This window comes from Lepidochelys kempii, chromosome 6 (genome assembly GCF_965140285.1).
Source record: "Lepidochelys kempii isolate rLepKem1 chromosome 6, rLepKem1.hap1, whole genome shotgun sequence".
Lineage (NCBI taxonomy): Eukaryota > Metazoa > Chordata > Testudines > Cheloniidae > Lepidochelys > Lepidochelys kempii.
Window position 1 is genome coordinate 62153352 of NC_136385.1, and position 26989 is coordinate 62180340.

The 26989-nt window shown below is 41.5% G+C and overlaps 1 protein-coding gene across 8 annotated transcripts in view; it reads right to left on the reverse strand.

The window, feature by feature from the left end:
- Nucleotides 1–3367: 3367 nt before the first annotated feature.
- CELF1 (CUGBP Elav-like family member 1) overlaps nucleotides 3368–26989 on the reverse strand; it is a 105715-nt gene continuing 82093 nt past the window's right edge. For 3 of the 8 annotated variants that reach the window (XM_073348321.2, XM_073348326.2, XM_073348329.2), the window contains 6 exons: nucleotides 25097–25225; nucleotides 19235–19348; nucleotides 18827–19027; nucleotides 17734–17877; nucleotides 12681–12849; nucleotides 3368–6298 (listed from right to left, as the gene is read on the reverse strand). In XM_073348321.2, the coding sequence (XP_073204422.1) occupies nucleotides 12722–12849; nucleotides 17734–17877; nucleotides 18827–19027; nucleotides 19235–19348; nucleotides 25097–25225 (716 nt within the window). In that variant the 3' untranslated portion in view covers nucleotides 3368–6298; nucleotides 12681–12721. Of the gene's footprint in view, nucleotides 6299–12680; nucleotides 12850–14465; nucleotides 15052–17733; nucleotides 17878–18826; nucleotides 19028–19234; nucleotides 19349–25096; nucleotides 25226–26989 lie in introns of those variants that run through there. The other 5 variants (XM_073348322.2, XM_073348327.2, XM_073348325.2 and 2 more) reach the window with 4 other exon arrangements.

Here is a 26989-nt window from a genome sequence, read left to right on the forward strand (position 1 = left end):
GGATAACAGCCACCCAAGTGAAAGCAAGATCGTTATTTTCTCTGCTAGAGCAGATGCCCTGTAAAATTTCACTCCACAGACTAAGAGTCACTGATTCAGCAGAGCTGCTCCTTGCTGCTTTTGGACCACCGTACTCGGGCACTTCTCCCCCATTAGTAACCATTGCTTTGATGTTCCTGTGAGGAAGACGGGGAGGCTGTGGAATACTTTGCCCCCTCTAACAAAGATAAGTCCCTGGCTGCAGTAGGGACAGAGCTGTCCTACATTTGTGGCCATAAACCTGGTACCTTTTTAGCTTTGGGTTGGACTCTGTTCTGCTGAAAGCCAGAGCCTCACAGACCCAGTTGCAGCAACTGGCCCAGCAGCTAAGGAATTGGGGGAAAAGTACCAGGAAATGTGCTGAGCTGACTGCCTGGTCAAACTGAGAAGAGTCACCATCAAGCTCAACCTGGTGAACTGAGGAAGACATACACATACTCACACGCAACTTACCACCTTGAAGCCAGTGTGTCATAGCTGAGGGCAGGCAGATAGGTGGAACCACCTTGGTCTCTTAGAGCCTTACCATCCAGGGTTTCTCTGAGAAACTAAAGACTTGTATGGTCATTACCAACTTGCTTCTTTCTTCCACGCCCAAAAAGAATCCATACACATCTGCCTTACCACACCCTCACAGTCCACCTGCTTAGCTGCCCACTGCTCCTTAGGCACCAGTTCATCCTCCCTCATTACACATACCCACTTTTATGCTCGTTGCCTTCACACTTTGTGCTCCGCCAATTGTATACAGTGCAATTGAATATGAGATAGTCTTAAATGTTTTTCATTTACAACTATGCATGAGGCTACATGTTGTAACGCAGAGCAGAATTTGGGCCTTAGTGTGTAAATTGGTTAAGGGATTTCTTAGAGCATGAGAGGGGGACTAGCTTGTTAACTTGTCTCCAGTCTGCTAGCATTCTGCCCTCTCTGCTACTCCTGATGCTGAGGTAAACCTGTGGGTCTGGTGGGCAAAGAAGGGATCAGGAAACTTCAAATAAAAGTGAAGTAGCTTGAGGTACAGGTGACTGCTATAAAAGGAGCAGGAGAGAATTGCTCTCACTCTCTGGAGATGAAAAAGGAAACAAGCAGTGCGTGGGGAGGACAATCAAGAGAATGCAGGACCTGCCTCCCTATGTCTAACATCTGGGTTGAATCTACAGGCTCCAGGCTTTTTATGTAGATGTTAAAGTTTACAAGAGTCATGTGAAACAGCCAGATGATTATCAGAGATTGAAACATAGGCTGTTATCTTTAGCTTAGAGGCTGCTGAAAGGTGGTGTTCTGTGTAAAGCAGACACAGCCCCTTCTACGCATAGGGTTCTAATCTGAGTTTCCACAACCTGCTACTGACAACGGTTGTTTGGGATTTGCCCTGCACAGGCATAATCTACTTTGCTGTGTAATCAGGAATCTTTCATCTCACATGAAGAGATGAGTTTCCTGATTCAGCTCCTCCTCCTAGTTTCCACCCTCACTCCCACCTCTAAGTTTGTCTCCCTAGCCTCCCTTCTAAACAGTTGCTAATTAACTGCACGTATGTTAGTGCATCACACAACAGGTGGCACAGCATCTTGCTCTATGATTGGCAGGCTGCACTGGATGGAACACAGGACTGAATTATCTAATGCTCACGGCTGCTGTCAGATTTACAGTCGTTATAGGAAGTACTGGGTGAAGTGGAGTAGGCCAAAAGAGAGGAAGGACACATTGGAAATGGAGTGTGCTCCCCTACCCCAAGATTGTGACAGTTTGAGTAAGGGACTTACATATGAGTCAGCAGAAGGAGGAGAGGTGAAATTATTTTTGAATTTTAGAAGTCTTTTAAAAAGACTACAAAGATACTCACTTGCTGGGTTTAAACTTCCACAGTACTTTCCCCAAGATTTAGGGATATTAATGTTAATATCCTGGCCAGATTCTAATTGAATCACATTCAGTCTACCCAAACCCCTCCTTCTTACACAACAGATTTCACTCCAAAGCATTTCACAGTGCTTCACAAGCAGAGAACTTCACACACCACTGAAACAGTGGAGAGTAACGCTACCAAATAGGTTAGGACAGGAAGTGAATCATACTGTATTCAGTTGAAGCAGCCAGAGAAATTTAGGGAAGGAGAATATATTTTAAATCAGTGGTTTTCAAACCATGGGTCATGACCTGGGACTGGGTTGCGGAATGGGAGGGACTGGGTCATGGGAACTCTGGTCAGCACCACCGACTGGGCCGTTAAAAGTTCCGTCAGCGGTGCTGCCCGGCTAAGGCAGGCTAGTCTCTACTTGTTCTGACATTGCGCTGTGCCCCGGAAGTGGCCAGCAACAGGTCTGGCTCCTAGGCAGGGGAGAAGGGGGCCACAGGACTCCATGTGCTGCCCCCACCCTGAGCACCAGTTCCCCACTCCCATTGGCCTGTTCCCCAGCCCAGAGCCCTGACCCCCTCCCACACTCCAACCCCAAACCCATGCCCCGAGCCCCCTCCCACATCCTGAACCCCTCATTCCCGGCCCCACTCCATAGCCCTCTCCCCATCCCTCTGCCCCAGCCCTGAGCCACTCCCAAACCCCTAACCCCTCATCCCCAGCTTCGTTGGGTCATGGACATCAACAATTTTCTTCAACTGGGTCGCCAGAAAAAGAGTTTGAAAACCACTGCTATAAATAACCTCTGTCTCCTGCTAAATATTATTTGGGTAAACACCTCTCCTCTACAGAAAAATGCCTCCCGTGTGTGTGTGCAGGAAATGCTGTGCACCATCCCTCTGTGAGCAGCCAGCTGTTCACCTTTTGGTGTGTGTTAGGGGCCCCAGGACCCTGTATCCCAGTTTAGAGAGACAGCTGTATGTATGAGGAGTCCTGGAACACTGCACCATGGGTCAAGGCCCAATCGTGCTCCCACTGAGTTAACAGTTTTGCCAGCATGGGGGAGAAAGGGTAAAATTCAAGGGAACATAGGAGAGCTCCCAGGAGAAGAGAGAGAATGAGAAGGACCAAGAGAAAGAAAAGCATCACTTTAAGTTAGTGAATCAAGAAATATTCAGAAAAAAATAATACAGAAGAAGAGAAACTGGAGGGCAAGATAAAAGGATAATAAACTCTTGCCAACATCTATTCACAGTAATAGATTCTCACAGTGGTGAAACCAACAGCTATTTTATGTACCCAGAGAGAGTGGCATATCATGAACATTTTGTCATACATTGCCTGGCTAAGAAATTGGAAGGTATTCCTCCATGCCCCTTTCAATCCCAGGTGGCAGAGCCCCCTCTCCTCACCTGCACCCATTTGTAGAGTAAGAGATTGAGATTCAACACAGAAATGACACAAACAGACTCTTCTCAAACAGTTTAATAGCAAATAAACAAAGGAAGGTACCACACTTGGCATATACAAAATGACTTGTTGGTGTGTCTGTGCAATTAAAACAGCTTTAAGTTCCCCATCGGGACAAAAAGAAAAAAAAAATACACACAAAGGAAGAAAATTCCTTTAACACATACTCGCTCGTTCCAAACTTGTAACAAATCTTTTCATGTTTAAATCCACTACACAAACTCTGCGATCAGATCAGAAAAGCAACATGTGCTCCTCTGCTTTTAAACCTTTAAAGTAAAATCCATAATTTTCTACAGAGTACAACACAATTTCACACAAGAAGACATTTTGTTTTGCAAATCAAAACAAGAAAAGGAACAGCTCAAACAAGGTAAAGAAAAGCATTTCTACAACTGAATCACGACTTTGAGTTGATTAAATCCTGTTACTGCAGAACAGACTCTACATTTGGTCATAGTGGCAAATTGTTTTCTTGTCACATTGTGAATCACTTTACATTGTTTTCTAGTAGAAAAGGCAAAAAACTGTACAAAACCCCTAGTGTTAAATACAATGTTTGTACCAATAAAAAAGCCCACAGGTTTGTCTCCAAAATGTAAATTTTCTTTTTTAAATTATTCACAAAAAGCAGCCAAAAATCAGAAAGGCAGCTGCTGCTCCACTGTCTCAAATCCATTAAAACCACCACAGAACAATTAAAACAACCAAAGGGAGAAAAGGAAGGAAAGGAAAGGAACATCCAACGTTTGGCATTTTGGTTTTCTCCAGAGATTTTTCCACAGGTTTCCCCAGAGTTCCTCATGGAACTGAATGCACATTGTATAGAAATGTATTGGCAAAATTACTCAATACACTGGGGAGGTCTCAGAGCCCCAAATGACAGATGGCCTGATACATTCAGACTGTGGGGCTAACAGCAGCCATCTCAAAATCCTATCTCAAAATGAGTCTCTACCTTCTTCTCATACAGCCTCGTCCCCCAAGTCCCAGATCTATAAATCACAGCCAAAAATAAATGTACTGAGAAGTAGTGAAATCCGCAGACAACTCTGGGATGGGAAAGAATAAATCGTCTCATTCCCTTTTCACCACCCCAAGCACAGGGTAACCTACACAGCCAGGAGATCAGTCTCACATCCTTTGCTCTTTCTAACCTCTCTCCCCCTAGGATTTTACCTCATATTCTTTTCCCACACTAGGGTCCTTCACCAACTCACCTCCCTTAGTGACTAGGGTCTCGCCGTAGCCACAGTCTTGCAGGTGCTTCCAAGTGCCAGTTTCTAGCCATGCAGTCTCACAGCAGATGGTTTGCAGGGCTAGGGGAAGCCAGCTGCCCTTAGAATAGTAACCTGTCCTGCAGGGCAGGAACAGAAACTGCTTGACTCTTTACCCAATTAAAGACTAAACAAAAACAAAAACAAAACAAAAAAACACCCCACCTCTATAGAGATTCCCCAGCTAAGGCCCCTGAGAAGAGGACCTGGGGTTGGTACCCTGTTCAGGTAACAGCGTAAGAAGCTGTTGTATTGTGCTTGTCATTTGGGGTAAGAGCCAGCAATTGCATGACCAGGCTTACAAAGGCCTTCTCTGGGATAGTCTGAACACTCTATTGCCAGTGCTAACCTAGAGCCACTAAGCCTCCCTCCACCATCTCATTGACAGTTTTAAACTGGGGCTGAACCTCACAAAAATTTTGCCCCAAATTACATAAAATAAAATTTAAGAATGTATGAAGGGAGCCCCAGTTCCCTGGAATTTTAGAAGCAGAATTACTGCAAATATCCCCCAACTTACCTGCTTCCCATCTATCCTGGTCTACCAAAATGCCTACTAAAAACAATGCAACAAACCCTACTCCTGGGAGCCTCTGACAGTTATGGAGATGGAACAAGGCCCAGATGCTGTGTCAGGCAGACAGTCTAAGTGCACAGGTAGATGCCTCAGGTGGCATCTGATCAGAAATTTGTCACACCAAAAAATACCAATTTAAAAGGATACCTTTGAAACCCAGTAAATTGCTCAGTTTTTGCACAAACTATAGAAAACAGAGAGGTGAAGGTGATATATTCGAGGGTGTGAAGAAAACAGCAGGAAACATGCACTATCTGAGTTTGGAAGAATAAAACTAAAACAATCACATTTTGCTGAGGAGATTGTAGTTACAAAAACAAAACAAAACAAGCATGCTGGAGTTTAACAAAATACAACATCAACTTGGATCAAATTTTCACTGCAGACAAAGGCTGATAACTACACAGGAAAGGAAAAAACAGTAAGTGCCAGGGCAAAAATGCCACTACAATCAGGAGAAAATATAGTTCAAGTGTTTTGTGCTGATGCCACTCAAGTCAGAGTTTGAACTCATAAAAATACATGCTATCTCCTCAAGCACAGAAACCATTTCAGCAAAATGTGACCAGAAGCCTCCTGAAAGTCTAAGTCGCATCAATCAATTGACTTTTTTCTTCAGAATTTTGTTTTTAAAACTAAGCACACAGAAAAAACTAAGCCGAGAAAGTGACTGGCTGTATGTTCACAGAAATACAAATACTCCACGAGGTATGCTAGCAAGGCTGCTCTGAAGACAAATTACAAAGAATCAGAATCACAAAATCAAGTGGTTATCTTACGAAGTTCTAGAAAAATAGAATTTTTTTTTATATTCAAATGCAAGTTTAAATATTCTCCTTCAGCAGTCTTTCTAGCAAAACCAATTTGGCAGCACAAACACAAAAAAAAACAAACAAAAAAAAAACCAAAGAAAGAAACAAACATAATAAAAATACACATCAGCATCAAAGGTCAACACAAGGTCAAAGGTGAGAGTTCAAGCATCAGAGAAGCTGAAGAGACAAGGATTTGGACGATGTACTTGAACGCCACATCGACATGCTTTAGGCACAACGATGAACAAACGGCAGGAATCTAGAAAAAAACAAACCAGAAAGAGGGAGACCCACTGAGTTACACAGAGCAGTACATCCAAACAAGGAGAGAGAGAACAGGAATGGGCACTGTACAATGAGACCTCTTGGGGAGGGGAGTTGACAGGGAGGGCAGCACATGCCAACGATGGACAAGTAAAAGTCAAGGTACATGGAGGACACCAAGTAAACATCAAAATGCCAGAAATAAAATGGAAGCAAAGGCCTGGATTTCCCTTTGGACACTGGTTTTGTGGGACTGTTGCGCATTCACCTTTGCCCCATGCCCAGTGTCCCTGCTAGCTCTGCTTGTGAGAAAGACAACAGAGCAAGCCCCACCCCAGGAGCCCACCTCCAAAGATACAGCTCCAGGATTAACACCCACTCACAGAAATTCAGACAGCAAGAGACAGGACAGAGGACACGGGGGTGGTTCACAGGTGATTTGACAGTTGAGACCTTTTTATGTCTTATCAAGGGAAATGCTTAGGCAGTGGTAGCCCAGGAAATCCATGCTCTTTGCTTCAGCTCCAGTCCCTTCCCATCCCTTAGGAACCCACAAAGTGGGAGAGTTGGTTGATTTTAGAACCAAATGAAAAGACTGTACAAGACAAATAAGCGGAACCAAAAACCCCACACAATACAGAAGAATTCCTTAAGACTTGTCCTAGCTGAGCCCTTTTCACACAGTTATACCTGGGCAGAAATTTTCCTTTCCCAACCCTTTCAATAGAAAGCCCCCTGCACTCTGATTTGTGAGAAAGGGATTCTGGGCACTGAGAAACTCTACAGTCACTGTTGCCAGTTTGGAAAACTGGAAGATATTTTGTCTGAACCTTTCTTGAGCAGACTTTTCAGATCTGATGGGATCCCTACCAAGGGACGCTAACAGCTTTGCTGTCTTCTCTTGGCTACCAAACTGCAAAAGCCTTTTAGAGGGAATGTGGAAAGTAGAGGAGAAAGGGAGGTATCTTTTAGGATTCCACTTTACACCCAGTTGTGGTGTCATGTCCTTCAGTCTCTCAAAACTGCTTAAGCGTTGCTGGTGAGTGATGTGAAGCTTTCAGTATCCCTGTGAGTGAACCTGATGATTCCACAGCACTTGCAGCTAGCTTGAGGAGCTGAAGGACCCTCCTCTGAATAATGGGGCAACAAAAACATGTTGCCACAGGCTGGCTAGCACTGGTGGTTTGGGTTTTCTCCCCATGCTTACCCTTCCGGAGACAGAACTGAGCAAGGAGACTGAGTGAAACCTCAGCTAGCAAGAGACACTGCAACATTAAACATTATTTCTATAGTTCTAGCTTTTTTTAGGTGCTTGGCAAACAGCTACAAGGACCAGGTCCCTGTCCCAAAGAGCTTACAATCCAGAAAGGCAAAGTATCAGTGGAGAAATGGGGCATGGGAAAGAACAAAAGCTAAGGTTTCAAATGACATTTAGCAGACATCATAGGAATTCCTAGTGTGGTTTTGTCCTTTTTTTTGGTAGATATTTTCAAATGTCTTCTCTGCCAACAATTTTGAGGGAAAGACTGATTCATTAGAGGCCTTTTGGAAGAAGTGTCTAAAGGAGAGATTTGGATGAAATACTGGAGGGGTGGCAGGTTGGGGCAAAACACATAATGACATAAAGAAAGGGAGACAGTTATTTCTGTGTCCTTGTTTCTCTCTCACATTAGTGATCGATAACATAATACTGAAATTTTTCTGCATTCCATATTTTATACTTTGTAACATTTCCGCTTAGTGATCCACAACATCCTTATATTTGTTTACATCAGGAAAATCCAAATGTACACTGTGACCATCTGCGCTCTTGATTTGTAATTTTTTTGCTGTGACATTGTTCAGGTGAAATAGTCATGTAAAAAAGGTGTTTCACTGAGCTGTTTTTAGATTGCTGCTGATTTTTGGTTTTATTTCAGGAGGAAGTCAATGGGTTCACAAGTATGCAGAATTCCCTCTCCTCTTCTATACAGCTATCAACAAATGGAATTGCCTGAGTTAATTCTGCCTTGCACATAGGCCAGTTTCCAGTATACATTTTACTGTCTAGATTAAGGGGTTTTTATTTAAGGATTTAATTGCCTGGTTGGAATTTCCCATGGTGATAATTGTATTTTCCAGATAGATTTAACTTGTTTGATCTATTATCTCATCATTAAAACATAAAAGATATTTCCAACAATTGTTTCGGACTCTTTTGGAAAGTTCTAAGCCTAAGCAAAATGAGGGTTGATTTTAATGCATATTTATCAAAAGCATTTTCTAATAAATGCAAGCTCTGCATGCTGGTAAGATAACTAAGCTGTAAGAAGACATCTAATTTTAGACTCTTATTTAGGTGCTGAAGAATCTAATCAGAGTAGTCTTGCTACAGCTGTAGATATTAAACAGTATCAGGCTAAGATCAATTACAGCCTTACCTAATTCTTTGCTTTTAATATGGAATGCCAAGTAGAATCCAATGTCTTCTGAAGTCTGCAAAGCAGGCAAAGACTTCCCCCTTGTTTCTATGATGCAGATTATTTACAAGGATCTGCAGAGTACACCTGCAGTCTGGAGTTCTGTGGTTCAACAGAAATCATACTGGATTTTGTTGTAGAATCTCTTTGGAAAATCCAGATTCTTTAGATTATGAGCATACAAAATACTTTGCCCATCTGGCTACTTAAGCAAATCCTTCTGTAGTTATTTGAACAGAGTCAACTCTTATGCCAATATCAATGTAACATTAAGACATTTCAGAGAAGTGCATTGATTATAACCAACTTAAGTATTTTGAGATAGCTTCCAATATTTAAGTATTTCAGAATGGGTCAAGTCTGTCCCAAATAATTTTGCCAGTTTCAATTACGTAAATTCTTTTCTTCTCCCTTCCAGTCTCAGCTTTAATAATCTTTGGTAGCATACAAAGTTTTTGTTCTGGGGACAGTTTCTCATTTGGATTATTTCTAAAGAGTAGTTCAAAATGATTTTACCAGATTTTTGTCACAATGGGCTGCTAATTCAGAGTGTGCTTTTATGTTTAGTCAATTTATTCCAATGGTCCCCAAAACAGCTGACTGATTTGATTTGCAATAGAATGAGAGCATGAGAGTGATTAAAAAAAATACAGGATTTCCTGCCAAATTGTGAGGAAGAAAACTCTGTTCAAATCTGGAAGGAATGAAGGAAGAGGCAGAAAACCCTAGTCTATAGCAGCTGCCACCAAGCAGAAATAAACACACTTATTTTATACAATCAGCTGCACTGCGCAGCAAAAAAACCTTCACCAGTCAGAGACTTGATGCATTTATGAACTTTGGCACCACATGCCTGGACACACCAATAGACTGAATGAAGCTGAAACAGACACACACTTAGGGTCTGATCTTTAGCTGGTATAAACTAGTGTAGCTCAATTACATTCAATGGAATTGCATCAGTTCAGAGACGCTGGGGATTAGGCCCTTAGAATTTAACCTGCATAGATTTGTGTTGGCAATACTTGCGTTATAGTCATGCCAGTAAGGCACAAGAGCTAGCCCAGGTTAGGCTTCTAGTAAAGATAATCAAATTATCTGGGAAGAGTCATAGGGTTAAATTCATCCCTGGCATAAATGGGTGAATCTTCCACTTAAATCAATGGAAGTTACACCTGTCTACAACAGGGCAGAGTCTGGTCAGTACTGGAAGCATAGTAACAGGATGCAAAGGCTAAAGATATAAGTACAGGGCAACTGAAATGACTACTTAAAGGAACAGGCCCATGTCTGGGGTCAATGGGGAAATGGAGCAAGGGTCTCAGCAGTATGTAGCATACTATATAAGAGTGACTGTAGAGACCACAGAGTACAGCTATCCCCCCTTCAATGCTTCACAGCATTAATCCTTCCTCATTTAGCAGTTAGTCAGCCTGCAAACAGGCCACTGAAAATCAGTAGTTTCAATCATGCACATCATTGTATGTGTAAAACAATCACATTCAGGATTCTACAAACCCTGGCCTTTTTTCCAGTGAAATAATTTAAGTAATAAATATTCTCCACCCTGGAGCGGTATAAAACTTCTATAAAAATAGAAACAACATTCTTGGTTACAGCAGGTCATGCTTGGAGCGGTTGCTCCCAATCATGATCTTTTTTCTTTTCTTCTTCTTTTTTTTTTTTTTTGCAAAGTATATTTATAAAATAATCCCATTATGACCTTAGCGGCCTTAACACTCCAACACTTTCTTCTCAGAAAACCAGGACACATCTCTCCCAGTGCACAGAATTCAAGTGTACACGGTTCACCTAAGAGTGTGTGTGTGTGTGTGTGCGCGCGCGTGTGTGTGTTTATAGAGACCCAAATAGTCAACATGAAAGGGTACCATATGCCAGCATAAATGGGAATTTGGCAGTCTGGGCATTTAACCTTTTGTCACCACAATATTCTCTGTATAATACTGACAATTTCTCCTACCCATCTGCCAGGATTACAGACAGGTTGGCACCAAAAAACTATTTGAGTTTCAAACTCATCAACAAAAGGGCACTTTACCCTGGTGCTCTGATGCTATGGGTCAGGCTTTATATTTATGAGGTTTAAGAGTCCAGGGGACCCAGTCCCTGGATATGCCTGACTTTCCCTATGGACCATAACAGAGTATCTGTAAACACATGCACATTCTAAACAACATTTCAGGGGCTTATGGCTCCTCCTGCTAGAGTAGAGAAGGAAGTAAACACCCTGTGTCTGACCACACATGCTTCCTACTTAGGAGCCAGCTCCCAAACACAGGATTGCAGTGTTACTTGGTGGGCTGAGAAAAAGCATCACTCCAAATTGGGAACATAAAGGAGAAGAGGAAATAGAGAAAATATGAGGTAAATGGAATCTCTATTAAAGATATACAGAAACTGTAAACTTCCCATGTGACAGAGGTGGATTTTGGTGGTTAGAGCACTAGCCTCTACTGTGACTCCTTGATGTGCTTCAAGCCAGAGTCTCAAAGGGGCTTTGAGCCTCCTAAAATCAGTGTATACAAAAGCCCCTGTAACACACTGGCAAATTCACAAATGTGCAAAGAACGTGTGTGTTCAAGAGAGGGGAGTGTCTGCTCTTCCTTCAACATACTGGGTGACAGCCACTGCCAAAGGCAGAAGAAGACTGGGTGGTTCAAGGGTCTGCTCTAGTACACTCACCACTTTCAAGGAAAACTGCAGTGTAAAAAGTAAATCTAATTACTATACCAAATCACATCACAGAATTACTAGTGAACAGGAAATTGCCTTTGGAAAAGAGTATGACTGAGGAAGTAGCTCCCACTTGGATGTGCAAGGCAGCAGAAACCTCAGAAGCTGTTGTAAAGTATGCTGTATTATTTGTTGTTAATTTAATAGCTTAATAATAATAAATTAGCATTTAGATTGTGCTTATTGAGTATTAATTCAAACACCTGTGAGATGGGCATTATCATCATTGTACAAATGGGAAAACTGAAGCACAGGGACGGGAAGAGATTTGACCAAGGTGACACGAAGTCTGTGGCAGATTTGGGATAAGAACTCAGGAGTTCCTGGCTTCCAGCCCCAAATTTATTCCTCCAGACCACAGTGCCTCTCTAAGCCCTAGCACAATTCCCAGCTGATAAGTCAAGAGTAAGATTTCCTAAACACTGGGAAATTCAATTAATTATTCAATTAATATGCAACTCTAGATGGACTATGAGGTTTTCTGGGCAGGGATATTGTCTAAAATTTTTTTATAAAGTGCTGTATACATTCATGGTGCAACAATAAATACCACTTTATATAGTAAAATAATCACTGCAGTTTTCCTTTAACCCATTAACCTCTTTTCTCTTTTAGATTTTTCACATCTCTAGAGACAGATTCAGCTAGGAAATTCCCACAGAAGACATTTAACTAAGGAAATACCAGAGCATGGGGCACGGCAGAGGCTACATGAAGTCTGCTCCTTGCCCATCTCAAGGTGGTTCTCCCTCCCCACCTTTCTTTTCCTCAGTGCTGTCTGGTGTCAGTTCTGCTCCTCCTTCTTCCCTCTGGTGTGGTGTCAGTTCTGCTGCTCTTTTTGTATTCCCGCCCCCTCCCTGCCCCCAGGTAGCTGGCATTGGTCCTTCTCAACACACACTGGATACAAACACAGCAAACTTCAAATAAGGAAAAACAACAACAACAAAAAAACACCTCAGTGATATGGCACCTAAACTCCAAAGTAAAATACTGGAAACAAAATCACAAACTTGTCCTCCATCTGAAGCAGAAATCCCAGCAGATGTTGCAGCTGAGTCTTCAAGGGCAAGATGTGCCAGCTAGAATGGCATGGATCAGCATCCAAGACTGTAAAAACACAGCCTTAGGGCTTCGAATCACTAAGTGCGCTCCTCCCCAACTTACCAGAAGATCCTTCTCCCTCCAGTCCCAAAGGGGAGGGGCACTCAGTATGGCTTGCTGTCATTCTTAGAGCGCTTGAGCTGCACTTTCAGACGCTTCATGCCAATTTGAAAGCCATTCATTGACTGGATGGCAGCCTGTGCAGAGACAGGATTGTCGTAACTTACAAAACCTGGGAAAAGGAAAAATACATAATTACAGCATGCTCAAGATCCAAACAGACAAGTGGATAAGACCCTGCTTCAAGAGCTGCATGTACCCAGGTTATCTCAAGGTAAACAAGTTTGCATGAAGTGCCATTTTCAAAATCTCATAACTTCACTAGATCACTCAGGCACTTCTCAAAGGTTCCTGGCCAAATTGTAGCTTTTTACCCCAAGCCACTTTGGCATAAGAGCGGTTTTAAAAAAAGAGTACTACAATTTTTTTTTTTTAAAAACAGACAGAGAAAGGTTTTTCCACCAGTCTCGTCAGATTCAAACATAGCTTACTAATTTTTTGCTCAAACTTTACAAAAAACTCATCCCTGGGGAGAGACCAGACTTGGAAATATTTAGTCCAAAAGATGAAAACTTTGGAAAGTTATAAATAACTGCAAACAGGAGCTCAGCATGGAAATTCTCATGTAACCTTAACTATAGCTATTGACCATGTTCCAGTTATGAGAACAAAAACTGATTTATTGGGCATAACTGAAACCTAGCTGATAACTTTTGTAACAGGAATGTCAGTATAGGAGAGGTAAAAGGGGAAGAGAAGTGGCATTGTATATTAGAAATATTTACATGCTGAGGCACTATGATTAGACAAACAGTAAGTATATTGGTAAAATTCTTTGAATAAGGCCACAATGAGGAACAGTGGACATTTGCTCGAGACCCCTAAGAGTAGAGATTAGGAAGGTGAAATGAGCCAGCTCTCAGGGTACCTGGGACCACAGGATACTGTACTCAGAAAGGCTTAACCACAGAGATCTCCACTGGGTAACAAATACACCTAGCATGTTTCAAAGAGGTTCCTTAGTTATTCAGAGAAAAACTTTACTATCATTAAAGTACGGATTCCAACCAGTGGAGAAGATGCCTTGGAGGACCACAGTATAGAGAAACTGACAGGGAATGAATGACAATAGGTGAGCTTTGATATCAGTGAGCACAAACTACTTTGCATCCAGCATAACAAAGAATGGGTGCACACAGAATCTAACAGTATAAAGGGACTAGATCTCAGAAAGAAGTCTAATAAGACGTAAAGAAGAGGAAGTGTTAAAATACACCAACATAGAAGATGGCTGTGTAATTGAAAGACATGATACCTAAGGCAAAACAGACTATAACTTTGTTGAAAAAATAATATAAAGTAAAAGCAGCAGCCAGGGTGGTTTCATGAGGAATTATCTGCAATCTGAATTCAAAATAAACAAATTACTGGAAAAGGAAAAAAGAGGAAGGCAAAGAAAGACGTTTACAAAAGTTAATTAAAGCTGTGAGTGGACAGGGGGAAGTAAGAGGAGCCAAAACGTAGAATGAAATATACTAACCAGGGGGACTAAGGAGAATAAAAATGTTCTTACAGATATATAATCAGGGTAAGTAGTACTTGGGAGAAATTAACTGTATTAAGAAGTGAGGAAGGAGATGAAAATTATCCTAAAATAGGCAAGATAATTAACTCCTTTTTAAAGTTTGCCTTAGAAAAACATTAACAAGGAAAGACAATTGGGAAGTAACAAAGATATATAGCAATAGATATTGACTAAAAACATAAGGGAAAACGTAAGTATGTTCACATTTTCTTAGTAAACGAGGTCAGATTATGTACATCCAAGGATTTAGTGGAACTAACCAAAAAAATTACCAAACCACTCACTTATTTTAAAGTATTATAGGTAACTGGGGAGAGATGAGAAAATATAAACATAGTCCCAATCTTCAAAAAATGAAATGAGGCATCCTACTAATTACATTCCTGTTAAGTCTAAAATTCTATCCCTACTAAAATAATAGAACAAATATTAAAAGAAAAAACATTGCTAAACATTTAGAGGATAACGGTACCATAAGCAACAAAAACAGCATTGTGGATTTTCAAAACACAAATCTTGCCAGACAAACTTGTTTAGCTCTTTTAATAGGATTACAAAATTCGTTGACAGAAGTGCAGTTTTAGATATTTATTTTTATCAAGCAGACATTTTATTCAAAATAACTTGAATATGAACAATAACATGCACAGAACACTAGCCAGCTGAAAATACTGAAGTACTGAGTTGGCGAAATATTTCACGGAGTACCACAAGGAATCTGCTAGTTCTGGACTCGCTAAACATCTTTGCTCATGATGTAGAATACAGAGCAACTAGGACATTACGGATCTGGAAGGAGATGGAAATACTAGTGAAGACAAAGGAAGATACAAAAGGAATGTAGAGAGGATAAATATGTGGGCAGAAAACAACAAAATGTGATAGCTTTGGATAATGCAGATAAACACATCCTTGGAAAAATAACCAAAATCACAGTAACCGAAAAGAGAGGGAGAAACCAGGGAAGCAGTAATACTATGAGAGACTCAAGAGCACTGAGGGACATGAAATTAGACATAAGTTTCCAAAGCAAAAATGACCAGTGCAAATTTTGGGTTGAATACTACAGTCATCACAGTGCAGGGAAAGAGTAGTCCCATTCCCTAAGGCTCTAGTATGACTGTGCACCTCATTACCAGAAAAAATATCGACAAATTGGCAGGAGTTCAGAGACAAGAAAAATTGTTAGAGAACTTCTGAGGAAAAAATCAACAGAACTCTACACAAAAAGCACCATGTTAAGATTGCAGAGTTAAAATGACCATAAATTAGGAGATACAAAAGTTATCTCCTAATCAACGATGATTTGACCATAAATACTCTACATCCTGCACATGTTATGGAATATGTTTAAAGATCAGTTTATATTAATCTCTATACATTTAACCAGGAAAAGAAGAATGGAAAATAGTATGTATGTTCAGTTTAGTGGACTTAACACAGCTGGTGGAATCTTAACCTTAGTATTTCCTTGCTTTGTTATTTTAACATTGCAAGGTCAAATTTATGTAAATGCAGGGTTGTTTTTTAAGAAAAACAGAAAATGCTACACAGCCTTGCTTAATAGTGTTAGATTTTATACAATCCAAATTAGGCTTTGAAATTCAATCTGGGCAATACCCAGATATCAGAGTGATTGGCATGGTATAAAAAATAAATAAATAAAATAAACTGCCTCCTTTGTTGCTGCTATTTGTCTGATTGGAGGAAGTATTTTGCAAGTTGAGTTAACAGGAGAGCAGTACAGCTGTTTACACTAGAGGGCTGGATGAAAACGCAGTGTGTATAGATTGTTGTTGAAACACCTTTGAGACTGCAACATCCATTAAGCTTTTTCACTCTCACACTGCTCTAGTTTCTATTGTTAAGGCAGGATCTGAGAGAATTTTGCTGTGCATAGTTCAGTGAGATGTTCACAATCTCTCTCTGCAGATTTTCCCAGGGCCCTGCTCAGAACAGGCATAGAGAACATGCAGCAAAGCCACAAAATGAGCAAGGCTCTATTATGTTCTATGTAGACTTAAGCATGCTCAATATCGTCTGCTAAGAGATAATATTTTCTTCCAAATCTAAGATGCAGCAAATTCTGAGGGAAGGCTTTTCCCCACACATATCCTGTAGTTCTGTTTAAAAATCAGGATTTTCAGAAGAACCAGATTCTCTGCCATCTTCTACATAGGAAAAGTGGTTCTATCTCAATTAAAGCTTTAAGGACTTCGGCTGAACTTTAAAAAATCCCCTTCAGACACAGACCAAGTATTGGGAATTTCAGTATGAGATGAATGTTTCACAAAGATACGTTTGATAAGACAGGAAATTATAATGGAAGCTATATTGCAACCTTAATAATGGATGTGAGTAGAATCCACTCTTGCTTGGCTAACCAATAACAGTCAGGATGGTACCATAACAACAGTCTGCAGATTTTTCAAGGTGTAAACACTAACGATGATGAATTATTTAGGGCAGTATATTGTGGCATAACTAGGAGTAATGGGATGAAATTCAAAAAAGGAAAATTCCAGGTGAATATCAGGAAAACCTTCCAGATAATGAACTGTATTAGGCTGTGAAATAATCTCTTAAATTAAATGAGGTAATGCACATCACTTGCTCAAAACTAGACTGGAAAAAGCACTAGAAAAGAGACTGTGAGGAACCATCTGTCATATGCGCCAGTAGGATCAGCTGCAGTTATCCCAATATGCAAAGGAGGCCCAGTAGATAACAGGATTGAGGGACTCTACTATAAGTAGGGACCTACCAAATTCACAGTCCATTTTGATCAATTTCACGGCCAGGGGGTTTTAAAATTGGTCAATCTCACATTTCACAGTGTTGTAACCATGGGGGTCCCAACCCAAAAAGTATCCAGAAGTGGGTTTGATCCCCCCCAGAGCTGCCATGCAAGGGAAGGACAGGTCCTGTATCTCCCCAGTCCAGCAGGGGCTTACAGCTGGGAGCTCCCTGGTTGGGGTGCTTCCAGGAGCAGTGGGAGGCACTTGGAGGTGGATCTGATCTCACCCCTGCCCCCAGCTGCCATGTAAAGGAAGGACAAGTCCTGTCCCTTCCCAACCCAGCAGGGAGGTTCAGCTAGGAGCATCTTAACAGGGGCACTCCCAGCAGCAAGGGCGAGATCAGATTTCACGGGGAAGGGCTTATTTCACATTCTATGACATGTTTTTTTCACATGAAATTGGTAGGGTCCTAACTATAAGAGTTGCCCACACCCACATTATTTCAGCATCACCTCAGGCTACCAGAGTCTGAAGGCCAGGGTTTTCCTAGACAAACTGACTATTGAGGTCAAAGAATAAAGAAAAATACTTCTGCCTATCTGACCACCATGTGCAACTGTCCACCATCCCTCCATGAAAACCTCCACCCAACTTATTTTCTCCCAGAGAATGGCAGTGATACATCTTCTCATTCTTCACCCCCTGCTACTAGCAGTGACTGGAACCAACATACCAAAACACTTGCTTAGATTGGTCTGCTTGTCAATGAAAACCTTGGCGGAGACGACATTCCCAAATGGCATGAACATCTGCAGCAGGTCCTGGTCCCCAAACTCCTGGGGGAGGTGGTAGATGAACAGATTGGCTCCCTCTGGACCTTCAAAACATCCATCGATCAGAAACACAAATTCAGCAAAAACATGGGAGGTTGGGCCCTAATCTCAAAGCAGAGAGCCAAGAGCCATTCAATATAATTAACTTTGCCCCTTCCTCCCCGAGAAAGCAGTAAACTTCCTGCTAGGAAACTGAACCAACTTGATTTCAAAATAAGGCAACATGGTCTGTTGCTGGGATCAAATATTAAAAGTGATTTTGGCTCCTTCCCCAGTGCCTTTCTCTGATTACGACACTTCCTGCATCACACTGAAGTCAACACTGGCTCAGCAACACAGATCTCCTTGTTTGCTGCTGCATGGGAGACCTATGGGTATGCATCAGCCCAGGGTGCTGACTAAAACAAAACAGGTACTTATGCCAAGTCTGCAACATGAGGAAAACAGCAAATTGAATATAAAAACTAAAATGCTCCTGACAGCCTGTATATTGGCAATGCCCTAAAACTCTCAGGTTCTGTTTCTCGCCTCTGAGTCAATCCTCCTCCTCATTCCACCTGCTGCCCACAACACAGTCCCATAGTCCTCATTCTTTCACAGTCTTTCACTCTACATGCTAAATTAATTCAGTATCTGAAGTGTAAAAATTCCAGTGACAGGGACTGTTCAGAGTGGTAACAAAAGGCAGAAATACAAGTAATGAAATGAAATTAAGAAAAGAAATCTCCCTGACAGTGATACGTGTCGGGCTGTAACGACACTTCCCCCGAAAGGAATGTTTAAAACTGAACAAAGCCTCAGAGAAATCAACTATATGGAACAATTCTGCAGTGGTCCCCCCAAATGGAGGAACTATAGGAGAATGCTCACTCTAGCTTCTATGATTCTAGGAAGCTAAATGCTGTGCATGTGGTATGTGTATAAGGCTCAGGACTTACTCTTCCTCAAACCCCCACTCAAGCACTCAAGTCCTCTGCATAACTTCCCACCTACCTTCTTTTTGACTTCCTGCTGCACCAATACTCTGCTGTGTTAACAGACTCTGGTTGTAGAGAGTGGGCAATGCAGCAGCAGCGTATTGCTGAATCCCAGAGTACGCCTGAGTGAGAGCCTCCATTGTGCTACCCGTGCCATTTGAGAGGCCACCGCTGCCAAGTCCACTGCTGCCAAGTCCACCATTTAAGGCTGCCATCCCTATGCAAGAAAAGGGAAATGAACATTTAATAACTGAGTGGTGTGTCTGAGCCAATGCTAGTCAACTTTCAATACACTTCACGGCTGTCAGAAACAAGCAACCGAGAACAAGCAGGAACAAAGAGAATGGCTTATCCAGGGAGCCGCGGCACAACTACAGGAATTATAATCAGTCATTTTTCCCTCCCTTCACTACACAGCGCTTACCTGCTAAAGAGCTGACATTGAGGCCTGCTGTAGCACCTGCTAACGTCTGCAGCGCTCCAAGAGAGGCCATTGGGTTAACAGAGGAGCTGCTACTCGAGCTAGGTGAGGAACCTGCTATTAAAATGAGAGAATTAAACACCAAACAATAACTTCTGCCGTTTAGCATTCAAATCCCTTGTTAACCCATTTTTACTGCAATGCCGAGTAACTAGTAACAAGTAACTAGTTGACAAGTAACTAGTCAACTAATAAGGACTAGAGCAGGGCAGTTGAGAATAGTTTACATTAAAAAACGAACAAGCTGTGGCCAGTCAACCCACTGATTGATGTGCATGTAGGAGGAATCCCTTTCCTGCATTTTTTAACTGTTTTTGTCTTTTCATAGCAAGACCTCTTTGGGGGCAGGGATTGTCTTTGTGTGTCTGTACAATACCCAGCACATTTTGGATGCTACTTAATATAAAACAACAACAACACAGTTAATAATACATTAGCTGCAGAGTATCTAAGCCAGGTCTGGATGCAACCAATGCATGATAACCAGCTGGGGTCTCCACCCCAATATAAAAACCAGTCGTGCTGTTATGTGGAATAAAAAAGTATCCGAGACTGTATTACTATCCATCCTTGGAAATCACATGCAAGATGTGAGAGAGAGAGAGAGAGATCCTGGAGAGATTAAAGAAGGCTCCAGTCAGACTGAACACAAGGTTTTCCCTTACAGATAGAGCACGGAGAACAGATGCCTAGAATCCATTCCGGCAACTGAAATCACTTTCCACTATGGAATTCCTGCTGCAGCAGCTGGGGCTGAAGTCAGGGCCAGGAACAAGTCAGAGAACAAATATCTCCAACACAAACATTCTCCTCCTCCATTGCAAGAGTGTGACTGCTAACTGCTAAGCAAATAATCAAGCAGGTTATTTATTAATCAGGCGTGGTCTCTAACACACTCGCAGTCCACACTGAACCCAATTCGACAACAGATAGAGTCACAAGAAATTGGATAGGGCAGCTTATAGGAAGCAGCCTGTCTCTTTCACGTCAGTAGTGTTTGAAAAGAGAGATATTTTTAGGGGAATAGAGGTTCAAACCATAGGTCATTTGTACAGGTTTCAGCACTGGTGAGAAAGAGGAATCATTCCGTTATTATAGAGTTATCTCAGAGCCACCTTTTTGGATGTGACAGATCACAAGCGTACACAGGCTGACAAGTATCAGTGAGCGATAAATCCTCTGACATTTTAGCATACTCTACTCAGTTAATCTCTTATGTTTCAATTGCACCTCAGCCAAAATGTTCTCAATGTGGTTTACATATTATTAAAGCTAGTTGACGTTTTTCAAATTTTTGAAAAAATATTTCGTAAAAATTGTCACTATTTTTCATCCAAATCTATTCGACACAATTTATGCATTAATCATTTCACCTGTCATCTGACACTCAACCACTTCTGGGGCGGTATATTAGCTATTTAATAAGGCACAGCAAAGCTACAAAACATTTTAAGGCAGAAATAAACAATCCTGTAGCCAATAAAAACTAGGGGAACACAGGAGACCAGAATTTTAAAATCTGGATTTCATTTTGGCCATGATACCTGGTCAACAAGACTACTCGTTATAAAAGTTCCAGAGAACCTTTGGAGTCTAGTTAGAACCTCTATTTTACATCTCAACTAAAATAATCTAACAGCAGCATCCCTTCCCTAATGCTAAGCTGGGTTACTGTTTCCTTACTGACTCGGAGGGAAGAGGGCCACCTAACAGTTCAGAAATGGTATTAATTGTGTTGTGTCTAAAATGAGATTTACTTCTACAATGGTTAACTACTGAAAAGCTTTGTAGAAGAATGTGCCACAAGGCAGGATGTGAACAAAGTCATTTGGAGCACAAGAAAGAGAATATTTCAAGAACAAGGAGTAGCACAAAAAAAGGAATGAAGCCAAGAGTGGAGAAGGATACAGAGGGAACAGACATGAGAGAAGGGAATAGATGCTTTGTCTATATAAAAAAACGGCACCACTTTAACTTAAGGTGTAATTTTAAACCGATTTGAGTGCAAAAGGTTCTGTGGACATTTATTTCAGTTTAGCTTAGTCATTGAGGATCTGTCTAAGCTAAATCAAAATAACACGTCAAACTGAGATAAGTGAGCCCACACGGGGGTTTGCACTGGTTCAACTAAACTGATGTAAAAACAAATTTAAATTAAATCACATAAACAAGGCCAGAGTGAAGGCAGGGAGCCGTGGAATAGAATTAGGGAGAAATGTGAGCAGAGATGTAGAGAGGAGTGATGTTGTGCACAGCTTCAAAGTGAGGGACCATGAGCTTGAATTTAACATGAGAAAAGGGGAGCCAGGAAAGGGCTCTAAATAAGAGACTAGCATGGCCTGAAAGGTGTTAAAATCATAACACTATTTAGATTTTACTATTACACTTACTATTTGTATTGCAGTAGTGCCCAGAGGCCCCAGCTCCATTGTGCTATGTAAACTCCATTGTGCTATTCTGTAAACACAGAACATAGACAGACCCTGCCCCAAAGAGCTTACAGTCTAACAAGTATCACTAACTAGGCCTCATTCCACTAGCTTGTAGGAATTACACAGCCTGTAGTAGGTAATCCTCCCACTGAACTCACCACAGGTGATCTTCTCAAAGACCCTCCCAGTGACAAATGCAAATTAAAAAAAAGGAGGAGATAATAGTGGAGATCAACTAACTGATATGTCAGTGGTGTCAAGACTCAAAGTTATGTGATTAATTCTGAGGAGACATACCATGACACTGAACGTTGTTTATAGGGCTTTACTTCTGCTTTTTTCAAAAGGATGACAGTAAATGGCATACAAGCACAGTACAGCACAGGATTAAAATTGAGCCAGATTTTGCTAGGTCAACAACCCCAGCAATCTTCTTGGGGCTGCTATCTTGTTCTCTAGAATCACAACTGTAATTTTTTAAGGTCTTTAGCCTTTGCAGTTATGCAGAAATCCCTGAAAACATGAAGCAAGTGTAACTGATGCAGTAATGTCTGCCTGAGTCTGCTGAGAGCCTGAAACAATAGCTTTAAGAGATGTGAATTCCCCCATACATCTCCTTGGGATGGTCACTCAGATGTCCAACAATGATTGTTTAAATATCAACATTTAACTATATTACAGTAGAACCTCAAGAGTTATGAACACCTTGGGAATGGAGGTTGTTCATAACTGAAGTGTTTGTAACTCTGAACAAAATGTTCTTTCAAAAGTTTACAACAGAGTATTGACCTTATACAGCTTTGAAACTTTACCATGTAGAAGAAAAATGCTGCCTTCCCTTTTTTCTTTTAGCAGTTTACATTTAACATAGTACTCTATTCTATTTGCCCCTGCCCCCCATCCTTTTCATCTCTGCTGCTGCCGGATTGTGTACTTCCAGTTCCAAATGAGGTGTGTGGTTGACTGGTCAGTTCGTAACTCTGAAGTTATACTGTATGCTATTAAAGCACAGAAAAAAGGATAAGGAGAATCAGAGATCTGCACAATCTTCTCTCAGTGGCATCTCATTTTGGCACTAGGAGTGGATGGCACTTGCGAGAAAACCACTATTTTTCCTTTCCAATATGACCCATGGAAAAAGGCCAAAGGGCAGGAGCAGAGCCCTGGGATGCATCTGAGCCTCATCAAGTGGATGATATTCCTGCATAACATCTAAGCTCCACTGAAGGGAAGCCAATTGTAGAGAGCCCAGTGTGGCACTGAAACCCTACAGGCCAGTCCCATTAAGCAGCAAAGACCAGCTTCTATTCTGGGGTAGATATGGGACCCTGGATGGCTACTGTTCCACTCTGCTGGATGGAGGCTGTCTGCAGACTCACACAAACACCACTGTACCAGTTACACTAGGGCCACATTCAAGTTTTTTCTTCCTTTGCACGTGAAGATTGGAAACATGTTTTTAATGAAAGCTTAAATTCTGACATCTTAACAACTCTGGGAGTCAGGCCTTAGCTGTGTGTATATATACACCTTACTTTAAATCTTACTGAGTAAGAACCAAGCCTGACTAGCCCAACAGAGCCTGTGTGATCATATTGTGAGCATCTGTTGTGTGTGGAATCTCATTTTGGCATCTCAAATGAGTTGAGCTTGAGAGAGTAGAACCATTCCCTACAGTTCAAGCCCTTCAGTGCAAGGAAATAGCTATGTTCTTAGACTATGCGCACTACCATGTTTTTATCTAGGGAGGGACTGAAGCAGAGGACCTTGGGAATTCTCTTTCTCTTCCCTTCTATAGCCTGAACTCTTTGATATGGATTTTAGGGTAAACATTTTTACTATAGGGTAGTCTGACAGGCAGCCAAAGTAACTGAAAGAGTAACTGTCAACTTTGGTGAACCCACACCTCTCAGTAAAAAAAAATTATGAGAGAACTTCTCTGACAACGCATCCGATGAAGTGAGCTGTAGCTCACAAAAGCTTATGCTCAAATAAGTTAGTTAGTCTCTAAGGTGCCACAAGTACTCCTGTTCTTTTTTCTCTGACAACAGGCGTTCTCTTGAAGGCCCTTTGAGCTTGAGTCTTCTTTAGGGACTTCCATAGATAGGGGAAGCCTTCTGATTTAAATCAAAACCAAAAGGTCCACAGTTTAACTTCTGACCTTGCAACATACCTTTCCCATACCAAAGTTCCCAACCCAAGTTCCCATAAGTCTTCTTCTCCAATACTAGCCATCTGGGCCTGCTGAGAAGTACGTATCTGAGTCAGTACAATAGTAGATTGGTTTGGCAGACAGAGGTAAGATTATCTCCTCTATAGATTGTATATTAGAGCTGGATGAGCAATTAGGCCTTTCCATGAAAAGAAAAACTCTCTGCTACAGACCAGTAAAGTACAGCCCTCTCTCTATCAATTTTAATGATGATCAACGGGGGTTGAAATCATGACAATTCAAAGCAAGAAATGGGCTCTATAAATAAAGGACCTCTTTCTTTTACCGTGTCAGTGGTTTAGAGTAGGCAGAAGCAGCTGGCCCAGGCAAAATTTTGGCTTACTCTGGTACTAAAATAGAGCGTGGCTCATATAATCTAGTTTGGGTGTATGTTTTTGCTTTGCCATTTGTTATCTTTGTTAATTTGGATGTCTAGATAATCACATTTAACAAGAAATTAACAAGACAGTGCTTAAGGAGATCTTAGATGTTCTAATTTCCCTGGTATTACACCCATAATAAAGATACCTGAAAGAATAAAAAGGGTAAGGAGAATAAAATAACTTTTTCTGTATTTGCATCCCTGCATGAGCAGCTGAGTGAGATAATGTCTCCTCTCCCTAGCCACGCGACAAAATATACTGGAAATTAGAGCTATGTTAGTTTTAGAGGAAACGTGATTGCTCCTCAGGCTTTAATGAAGATAAAGCTGTGTATGGATTTTCTTGCATACATGTGTGCTACTCCATGTTCCAGGGCGTGTCTATCGCCAGAAAATTTGGGAGAGGCCACAAACCCTACAGCATCTGCCTAAAATGCTGCTTGAGTAGTGATGGACCTTGTGACCTGCATGTACTAGCAATGACTAGAGAAGTGCTGCCTTCCTGTGTTATGGAAATCCCAACACTTCCTTTTACTCAAGATTAAAGTGAGCCCCTGGAGAAAATAACCTCTTCACACAAAAGCATACCTAGCTTAACAAATACTAGAGAACCTCATTGGACAGGTGAGAAAAAGACCATTTCTACTGGTTACTACTGTCTACCTACTGAAGAATACACAGAGCATTAACTATGGACAGAGAGAGAGGGTGGCATAAACGGACTCCAGAGCTGACCGAAGCCATGCAATAATGCACAATGCAATAAATGACCTTCTTACCTGAACTGGTGAGCACACTTAGGGGACTGCTGGAAGAAGTGAGTGCAGCGGTGCCACTTGGTGTGTTCTGAGCTGCACTGGCTGCAGCTGCTAATGCAGCCAGGTTCTGTAACTGCATCGCATTCAACCCTGCAATACATTAAGGAATGCACAGGATTTCTGCTCTGATATAATTGTCCATTCAAGCACATTGGACCAGCAGCCTACCCCACCCCGCATGGGGAACAATGGCAGCTAGGAGGAGCTTGGAGGGAATAGACTATGGCAGTAGTTCTAAACTTTTTCCATACTATGCCATCTTGTTACAACAGATAATAAGTTTCCATCTAGCCATAAAGGAAATGCATCATGATCCCTCTGGACCTGTTCATGAATCCCAGTGGGTCACAACCCCATGGTTCACAATTCACTATAGAAATTCCCAGATAATCAGGGCTCTTTTCCCAGAAGAGCCAGCACATCAGCCACAGCCAAGAGTGCAACAGGTAAGTCAGGGACTTTGGCTCACCTGTACCTAACCCCCAGGGCCAAAGGAACCTGCCTGGGCATAGTGACCTCCCTACACACACTCCACATAGTACAGCAGCAGCCAGAGTCTCCAGACATAAATCATTCACACAACACTGGTATAACTGCTGTATTGTCACTGGTTGCTAGTCTCCCTTCATCCCACCCCTTTTTTATTACACTAATCCCTCAGGTGCCCAATCCAACGTTCCCTATATATTTTGCTTCTCATCCCCTTTTCTTCCGCCCATCTACTTTTACCTACTCCTCTAATTCCTTCCTCTCCCCTCATGTCAACCCCAAGTAACTCATTCCCAAAATCCAAATCAATATAAAATTAAGTTATGTTCTTGTTTGTCGTACACTTGCACTCAGATGCCCGAGTCAGGTTTGGTGCCTCATTGTGCTGTGTACATGGTATCAGATATTTCTTGCCCCAGAGAACTCTGTTTAAATTGTTTTTTTAAATACAAATATATAAACATATTTTAAAAAGTGCACATAGAACAAACGATCCTCCTGATCTCTTGAGGATAGGTACTAAGCAGTTTGTGACATTTAGATTGTAATGGGTTAAAAACTATGCACATGCTACAGCTAGTGCAGAATGCAACAGCTTGCCTGCTTCCTGGAGCAGATTGTCAGGAGCATATTATACTTGCATTATCCTTTTACCATACTTACTTCCCATCTACTTCCAAATGGGATTAAAGATTTTTGTTGTATTAGTCTATAAATCTGGACATAAATTTGGAACTTGGATACCTGATCATCTACCCTTCTCCCTGTACACTTCAAAGGAGATGATCTTCAGGACTGCGTGTTCTGAATGAAGGGCCCCAAACTGGGGAATCTGCTTTCAGTGCATGAAGAAAGGTTACTTGTTTCAGCCACACCTTTGCCACATATATCTAAACCAGAGGTTCTCAGACTTTTTTTTATAATATGGACCATAATTTACTAGACAAAGAATCTTCTGGACACACCACTCCCATTCCCAATTGTACAAGTCCACTTTGCTTCTTAGCCTCTCAATTCCACAACATCCTTGTGGCAATGATGGCAATGTTTGTGGGCAGCTAGGGTGGCTCCTCCTCATTTTCACCTGCTTCTAATCAGCACCAGTGATGAACAGCATGTGCTCTGCAGACCACATTTTAGAACTACTAGTCTAAAACAAGGCATTTTCTTTCTCTGTTCTTGTTTCTTGGATGGTTAATAGAATGAAGGATCAGTAATGCTGCCAACTGTGGGCAATTCTAAATAGATGTTTGCATCCTGGTATGTCACACAGTGGCAATGGGCACACTATAAACTATAAAAATAAAAACAATTCAGGCACAGGGTTTATACACAAAAGAGACCTTCTCAACATTTCCTTTAGCT